The 9,187-nt window shown below is 40.7% G+C and overlaps 1 protein-coding gene across 2 annotated transcripts in view; it reads right to left on the reverse strand.

Moving 5' to 3' along the window:
* Positions 1-8,161, reverse strand: part of NT5C3A (5'-nucleotidase, cytosolic IIIA) — a 49,676-nt gene extending 41,515 nt beyond the window's left edge. Inside the window, exon 1 of one of the 2 annotated variants that reach the window (XM_036080702.2) lies at positions 7,918-8,161. In XM_036080702.2, the coding sequence (XP_035936595.1) occupies positions 7,918-8,055 (138 nt within the window). In that variant the 5' untranslated portion in view covers positions 8,056-8,161. The remainder of the gene's footprint in view (positions 1-7,917) is intronic. The other variant, XM_036080705.2, reaches the window with a different exon arrangement.
* Between the last annotated feature and the right edge of the window lie 1,026 nt (positions 8,162-9,187).

A 9,187-nucleotide genomic window follows, 5' to 3' on the forward strand; every position in this document is an offset into this window, starting at 1 on the left:
GTGTCGGGCTCCCTACTCAGTGGGGAGTCTGCTTGAGATTCTCTCTCTCCCTCTCCCTCTGCTCCTCTGCCTCATGCTCTCTCTCTCTAAAATAAATAAATTAAACTTAAAAAAAAAAAAAACCCTCTCATTTCTTTACTTCCTCAGTAAAAGAAATCCTTCCCTCCTCCCCTATTAACCCAAAAATCTGAAGCAGTGGCTAGTGGGGTAAAGAGCAGCAGTAGGTAAAGAGAGAGGTTGACTACGTCCTCCTCTCTCATCCCAGATCACTGGCCACCACTAACTAGGGAGGGGAGGAGCCACCTGCAGTAAGCCGTAGCTTTGGGGTGGTAAAGAAGTCTGTGTTAGTCAGGATAAGTTATGGGGCAGTAACAACACAAAAATCTCAGTTCCTTAACACAAAAAAAGTTTATTTTTCATTCACACGAAGTCCAATATGGGTCCAGATGACTCTCCAGGGCAGCTGTCCTCCACGGACTGGCTCAATATTCCAGGATGCTTTGATACTGTGTCATCTCCATGTCATCATGATGCTTCAGGATTTGCTCCAACAGCAGGAAAGACTATGGACAACTGTGTCCCTTTTCATAACTACACTGGCCCAGAAGTGGCCATACCATCTCCAGACAGTCTATTGGCCAGAATAGCAAAGCTTGCCCAAATACAAGAAGGGGAGAAGAGCTAAAAATATTGGTGGGTACTAGTAATGTCCATCTAGAAGTCTCACTACAGAATTAATATTGAAATCATGCGTAATATATGACTAGGCACTGGTATTTACAGAAATGAGATTGACTGCTTGTGATTGTCTTTGGCGCCTGGGTGGCTCAGTCATTAAGCGTCTGCCTTTGGCTCAGGTCATGATCCCAGGGTCCTGGGATCGAGTCCCACATCAGGCTCCCTGCTCAGCCTGGAGCCTTCTTCTCCCTCTCCCACTCCCCTTGCTTGTGTTCCCTCTCTTGCTGTGTCTCTCTCCGTCAAATAAATAAATAAAATCTAAAAAAAAAAAAAAAAAAGACTGTCTTTTACAGTTTGAGAGTGAGCAAAAAGTCACAGGCCTACCAGAATTTTTACCAGCAGCAAGAAAGATTACCACCACTGAATAAATTTGAAAGGGGAAACAAGAAAAAAAAATAAAGTTGTGTTCTATTTACATCCCGTGCCTCATGGGGACTCCACATACTAATCACATTTTTAGAAGAGATCACAGAAATCAAGTTAAACTCCATTTTTCATAATAAGACCTTTAATCTTTCTCTAGCTTCAAGATTGTAATTCTAGTTCTCTATGTGAGGCTAGAAATGTTTGTTTTTCTCAGCCAGCTCTGTTTACTAAATAGTCTAATTAAATGAAGCCATTTTCTTCCAAGAACATAATTTATTTAAGTTTTTAAACTCCCCGGAGAAAGGTCTATTTTCAACTTAATTTAACAGCAAACAGAAGAGTGACATACATAGATGGGCCTTAAATTTAAGAGTCAGTTTTCAATCTTTTAATACCTTGGATTAAAAAATAAAATATATTGCCTGCTTTCTAAAACAACTTCAAAAGCACAAATTAAACATATGGGATTTTGGAGCGCCTGGGTGGCTCAGTCGTTAAGCGTCTGCCTTCGGCTCACGTCATGATCCCAGGGTCCTGGGATCGAGCCCTGCATCGGGCTCCCTGCTCGGTAGGAAGCCTGCTTCTCCCTCTCCCACTCCCCCTGCTTGTGTTCCTGCTCTTGCTATCTCTCTCTCTCTGTCAAATAAATAAATAAAATCTAAAAAACAAACAAACATATGGGATTTTGATAACTGGAAAAGTTGGTGATTTTTTATCAATATATTAAGGGCATTACATTTTCTGTCCTAAAAGATACTAAATAAAATTTCTGGATTCGTAACTAGAACATGAAAATCTAAGTTACTGTACTAAGAGATCAATGTAGATTTGAAGAGCCAAACGCAAAATTTAATAAAAACAAATAAAACCCACACTTTTGGCTAACCTATCTAACAAGGATGATGACTAAAGAGGAACAGTGGGGGAAACTGAGATTCTTGGAGAGAAGTTCTGTGGCCAATAACTGTAGGACAGGAAAGCTAGCATTCATTTATAAATTTAAAAAACCTTGCAAGTTTTCTCCTAATATAGTCCAGAAAGAATAAGACAAATTCTTATAAACAGCATATGTGTGTATAAACATATATACACACACACTTAAAATGTTTTTATTTTGGGCGCCTGGGTGGCTCAGTCGTTAAGCGTCTGCCTTCGGCTCAGGTCATGATCTTAGGGTCCTGGGATGGAGCCCCACATCGGGCTCCCTGCTCTGCGGGAAGCCTGCTTCTCCCTCTCCCACTCCCGCTGCTTGTGTTCCCTCTCTGTGTCTCTCTCTGTCAAATAAATAAATAAAATCTTTAAAAAATAAAAATAAAAAAATAAAAAAAATAAAATGTTTTTATTTTAAAATAATTTCCTTTTTAAAAGTGACTGCATCTTGTATCCAGAAAATAGAAAGGAGGTTTTTTTTTTGTTTTTTTTTTAAGATTTTATTTGACAGAGAGAGACACAGCAAGAGAGGGAATACAAGCAGGGGGAGTGGCAGAGGGAGAAGCAGGCTCCCCACTGAGCAGGGAGCCCAATGCGGGGCTTGATCCAGGACCCTGGGATCATGACCTGAGCCGAAGGCAGACGCTTAACGACTGAGCCACCCAGGTGCCCCTAGAAAGGAGTTTCACTGGTGCTGTCCTAATGCCCTGATGGTTGACCACATATATTTTTTAATTCTCCTCTTTAGAAGCCACATTTGTACTTAAATTTGTACATTGCTGTTTTTTAATCACTAACACTTAGCTTTATTTAGTTTCAAGCACTGTGTTTTTCTTTTATGAGGAAAAATTACAGTTCCTACTATTTCCCTACATTTTTATTAGATGGCCCTAACTTATGATGGTTTGACTTGTAATTCTCTGACTTTACGATGATGAGAAAGTGACATGCAATTACTAGAAACTATACTTTGAATTTTTATCTTTTCCTGGGCTAGCAATGTACGGTACAATATTCTCTTCTGATGCTGGGCACTGGCAGTGGCCTTAGCTCCCGGTCAATCACCCAATCACGAGAATAAACAACCATTACACTGACACCCATTCTGTACCATACAACTATTCTGTTTTTCACTTTCGGTACAGTCAATAAATTATATTATTCAACACTTGATTATAAAATAGGCTTTTTTTAGATGATTTTGCCCAACTGTAAGCCAATGTAAGTGTTCTGAGCACATTTAAGGTAGGCTGGGCTAAGCTATGATGTTTGGTAAGTGTATGAAATGCGTTACAGATTACCATATTTTCAACTTAATGATGGGTTTATAAGGACATAACCCCATTGTAAATCAAGGAAGATCTGTATTGTTAATGCTTTATATTTGGCTAAATTAATTTGAAAGTAGATAAATGCTGTCTGAATAGAATAAAATATTGAAGCAATGTCCATGCATAAAAATCAACCAAGTAAAAAAACACTAAAGTTGTCATTATCACTCAATATAATTGTACGAGACTATATATATGATTACATTTCCCTCCTTCAGAACCTCATTCTTCAAAGCCTAAATTTTGTGTTGGAGTGGGTTTCTCTGTCAGGCAGGAAACTAGCAATAAGTGCTCAAGCTTTGTTCCAGAATCTTTTTTAGCAAGAGTAACTAAAAAGGCCACAGAGGGAACAAGTCCTATCTGAGCAGGCACGTTTGATTAGAATGGTGAGTTAAACTGAATAGCAAGTGATAAGTGATGGTCAACAGCAATGAGGAAGGACCTGAAACTTGCAAGAATCTAAGAGAGGTTGGGGAAATTCATTCCCAAATACAGTTCATCTCAAATATTAATTTCATTTGTGCAAAATTCTACTGTACGTGTATCAACTTCTATACACGTTTGGCAATCTTGATCTTTTTGGTCCAGTTTACAAAAACTGCAAGCCATCCTTAACTGAGAATAAATAGAGTAGTTTTTACAATGAAGGCTTAGGAGAGAGAAAGTTGAGAGAAAATAATACCACTGGTTAAAAATTATGCCCTACTAGTGTTCATAAGGAAAAATGATTGTAGGATATGAGAGTGGCTGATAGTCTGTGTTTTGATAGAATAATTACAACTACTATTTAATAAGCAGTTACTATGAGCCAGATATTACTAAATGTTCTATATTTAACTTTTTTTTTTTTACACATTTCTCACAACTCACACCAACCATGCTCCAACTCTTTGTATAATTCAATACAATTCTGACACTATCTAGAGTTAGTCGCTGATCCCATGAGGTAAGGACTCAGTCCACAAGCCTGTTCTCCAACGCCATTCACAAGCCCCAGGTTGTCACCCATACTTCAGATGGACCAGTTGTAAATTTGGGGATTCCCACAACCCCCTCCTCAGGTCCCATAATCTGCAAGAATAACACAGAACTCCGGAGAGCGCTTTACGTACTATGACAGGTTTCATACAAAGAATACAATTCAGAACAGCCAAATGGAAGAGAAGCATAGGGCAAGATATAGAAGAAGGGGTGGAGAACCTCCATGTCCTCTCTAGAACACACCACCCTATCCACACCTCAAGGTATTCACAAACGTGAAAGTTCTCCTTTAGAGGTCTTTATGGAGGTCTGTTATGTAGGTAAGATTGATCAAATAAATTATTGACTAGGTGATCAGCTTGAACTCCAGCCCTTCTCCAAAGGAAGTGGGGGGGCATGCTGAAAGTTCTAATCCTCTAATCATGCCTTGATCTTTATGGCAACCAACCCACATCTTGAAGCCATGTTGGGGTCCCCAGCTACCAGTCCACCTCATTAGCATACAAAAGACACTGTTAACACTTCCCAGACTCCAAGTGTTTTAGGAGCTGTGTGGCAGGAACCTGGGACAAACACCAAATATATATTTCTTATGGTATCACAGATACAACAAACAAGAAAAATCTGAGAAACTGTCACAGCCAAGATGAAATAAGGACACATGATGACTAAATGTATGTGGTATTCTGGATGGAATTCTAGGACAGAGAAGGACATTAGGTAAAAACAAAGGAAATCTGAACAAAGTAGGGATATTTAAAAATGTATGAATATTTATTCATTAATTTCAACAAATGTACCATACTAACATGAAATGTTAGTAATAGGAGAAACTGGCTGGGACTCTACTTATTTGCTTAATTATGTTGTTAATTTAAAATTGTTCTAAAATAAAAATTTAAGAATGCAGTATATTGACTATGAAAAATGGCTTATCTCTGAACTCTAAACACCTTTTTTTAAAAAGATTTATTTATTTATTTAAGAGAGGGGGAGCACGTGAAGGGGGTGAGGGGCAAAAGGAGAGAATCTCAAGCAGACTCCCCACTGAGCATGAGCCTGCTGAGGGGCTCAATCCCAAGGCCCTGAGATCATGATTGGAGAGGAAACCAAAAGTCCGTCACTCAACGAACTGAGCCACCCAGGTGCCTCTGAGCTCTAAAAATCTTAAGCCATGTCTTCTGACAGGCTTCCTCTGTATATTTATCTTGCTGCCTACGGGACATTTCACCTGTAGCATGCACAGCCCACCAGCCACACTTCTGTGTCTTTTAATTCAAAACTTTTAAAGTAGTGCATAATCTAAGCCCAGTGCCAGAAGTCATTTGTTTACCTCGCCAGTGTGAATAGGCCCATCTTGCTTAGGGAGTTACTCTTGGTTCCATTACTTGTCACCAGTTTAACCTATGTCCACTGGACATTCACAGGTTTGTACATATTCTCCAAGGTGGGGGTTTGGAGAATGGGGTGGGGGATGGGCAAAACATGACCACTAACACACGGTTTTTTTTTTTTTTTTTTTTTTTTAAAGATTTTATTTATTTATTTGAGAGAGAGAATGAGAGAGAGAGAGCATGAGAGGGGGGAGGGTCAGAGGGAGAAGCAGACTCCCTGCCGAGCAGGGAGCCCGATGCGGGACTCGATCCTGGGACTCCAGGATCAGGACCTGAGCTGAAGGCAGTCGCTTAACCAACTGAGCCACCCAGGCACCCCCTAACACACGGTTATTAAAAGAGATAAAACCAGGATTTGAACCCAAATCTTCAGACTCCCAATCAAATGCTTATCCCATTTGAAGAAGCAGCCTATTAAAATTACAAGCTAAAAACATAAAGCTCGGGGTGCCTGGGTGGCACAGTTGGTTGAGCCCTGTCTCTTGGTTTTGGCTCAGGTTGTGATCTCAGGGTCCTGAGATCTAGCCCCAACCTGGGCTCCATGCTCAGTGTGAAGTCTGCTTAATACTCTCTCTCCCTCTCCCTCTGTCCCTCCCCACTCTCTAAAATAAATAAATAAATCTTAAAAAAAAAAAATAAATAAAAACGTAAAGCTCTTTCATCTTTTTCCTTTTAAAAGCTACTAGCAGGCTGCACATATATCACAATCTGAATAATATAACATTATGTATACATATATATATGTAAAGATTGACTGATTTCTATACTACAAATAAGTAAAGTTGGCCTGCCTGATGGGCTTTCATTATTTTTCACAAAGATGGCAAACTGTTTTTAGGATGTTATCACTGTGGGATTTTATTAACTCTACTTGGTTTAGAAAAGTGATATTAACAGACCAACCCACAGTTTAAGTACACGCTGGAAGGTATGGCAATTAGTTGGTTCCCCCCCTACACATACAGATTATAAATTTTTGGTTTGGGGCAAAAGGAAGCCAACAAAGTTCTCTAAGCAAGACAGCAACATAAACAAAATGAAATTTCTGAGATAAAAACATTTGCAGCTATACCCACAGAAGTGGAGAAAAAAATAATAATCTAAGAATAATTTAATTCTAGCAATAAACAAAACCTATGAATATTATTTGCATGACACATGGGAGTTAACATTTCTTTTACTATTAGTTATGGGAAAGTATTTCTGTATTGAACCTGGCGCCAACAGCAACCAAGAGGATAGTGTCTTTGATCAATGAAAACATAATTGAGGCTGAGTATTCTAAGTATATGAACCTAAAATGATATTATTTAGTATGGTGGTAGACTGTCAACTTATTTTTCATAAATATTTGACCCCAAATGTTCACGTGTGTAGCACATTATCAGGAGTAAACATTAGCTTATGCATTCCAGGAGGAACATTAGAATGCAACTCCATGAGTAACTAGTCTTTATGAGTGGATTTTAATTAAAAAACAAAAACAAAAAGCTAAACTAAAACAACAACTAAAACCAAACTAAAACAAAATTAAAAACATCCCCAACTTTATAGCAAATACTGCTTATCATATACCTTAAGTAGGATTCTTGAAACACTCTTTCTTACAGTAAAATTGGAAATAAATTTCTAAAATACTGTTATGCAAGAGGTTTGGGGGAAAAACGAACACAAAGATACTTCCTGGCAGTTTGAGACAAGAAGAAATAACATTCAAATACAAAATAAACTATTCTGAACGCCAACCGGGTTAATTGGCATTCTTTCAACCACTGAGAAGTTACACCTTTTCATAATCTAGCTCATTCTAGCCAGGTTGCAGAAACAACTCTGTCCGAATTGGATTAGTCACAACCGTTTGGCTGCAGGAACTAGGTAGCAATCCAGTCTCGAACGTTCCGTTTACTTCTTGAGAAACGGTTTTGCTGTAGGAGGTGCCTGGTTTCCGAATCACCTACTTGCTGTCTTTCTGTTTCAAATGAAGTCATAACAAAAGACAGAGGGTGACACCATGGATGGTCCAGACCAGGTCACCGGCCCGCAATGTTGCTGCTCGCGGGGTGAACGGGTCCCCAGTGTACCCTTTGCATTTCAGCAGCACCCGCATGGGAAGGTAAAGGCGGATGGAACGCCCTGCGGCCCATCAAGCGCTCGGGCACGAGGCGCCCTGCACTCACCATCTCGATGATCTTGGTCTTCCGCCCTGTCTTCCTCTTCAAGGTGAATATGTACTGGGCCAGCACCACCCCCGCCACCAGGACGCACACACTGGCGCTCGCCACCGCCCCCATCCTCGCCACAGCAGCCCGGTCCATGAATGGGGTGCCTGCGCCTCCTGGCCGCCAAAGAAGAGGTGGCTGGACTGCTGCAGTCCGCAGATAAGCCTGGACGCCCTGCCCCGCGGCCGCTCTGCAGGAGCCCCGCCTCCGCCCCGCCCCTCCGGCACAAGCCCCGCCCCACAGAAAGCCCCACCCCACGCACTGACACGCGGGAAAGGAAGGCGGGGGGCGTGGCCTGCGTCCGCAGCAGAGGAGGGTGTGGGGCTGGTCTTCCTCGGAGCCTACCTCTGAGGAACTGTCCAAGGACCCAAAAGGGAATGGTATCAATTATCTCTGTGCTGATGAGGACCAGGGAGTGGTTCACTCCAGCTCTCTACAGTAGAAATTTGATTCCAACCAGACCCAAGCAGAAAAAGTCTTCCGTCTTCCGCCTTCCACCCTCCTCAGCCACTCTGGACTACAGCCCCCAGAAGGCGTTAGCAGTAGTATGTGCTATGACAAACTGCTGCGCAGCAAAAGAAACAACCAACAGTAAAAAGGCCACTTACAGAATGTGAGAAAATATTTGCAAACCATATATCTGATAAGGGGTTACTATCCAAAATACCTAAAGAACTCCTACAACTCAACAACAAAAAGACACCCCAATTTAAAAAATGGGCAAAAGACTAAGAAGATGCTCAACATCAATAACCATCAGGAAAATGCAAATTAAAACTACAATGAGATACCACTTCACACACATTAGGCTAACCATTATTTAAAAAATCACATGAATCACCGACCTGTACCTCTGAAACAAATAATACATTATATGTTTAAAAAAAAAAATTAGAAGAAGATAGCAGGAAGGGAAGATTGAAGGGGGTAAAATCGGAAGGGGAGACGAAACATGAGAGACTATGGACTGAAAAACAAACTGAGGGTTCTAGAGGGGAGGGGGTGGGGGGATGGGTTAGCCTGGTGATGGGTATTAAAGAGGGCACATACTGCATGGAGCACTGGGTGTTATACGCAAACAATGAATCATGGAACACTACATCAAAAACTAATGATGTAATGTATGGTGATTAACATAATAAAAAAGAAAAAAGAAAAAAAAAACTATAATGCAGGCTCTGGGCTAAGCTTTTTCCTTTTCTCCTTTACTTCTCTGCCTCCTGATCAA

The sequence above is a fragment of the Halichoerus grypus genome, chromosome 12, assembly GCF_964656455.1.
Source record: "Halichoerus grypus chromosome 12, mHalGry1.hap1.1, whole genome shotgun sequence".
In the NCBI taxonomy this organism is placed as follows: domain Eukaryota; kingdom Metazoa; phylum Chordata; class Mammalia; order Carnivora; family Phocidae; genus Halichoerus; species Halichoerus grypus.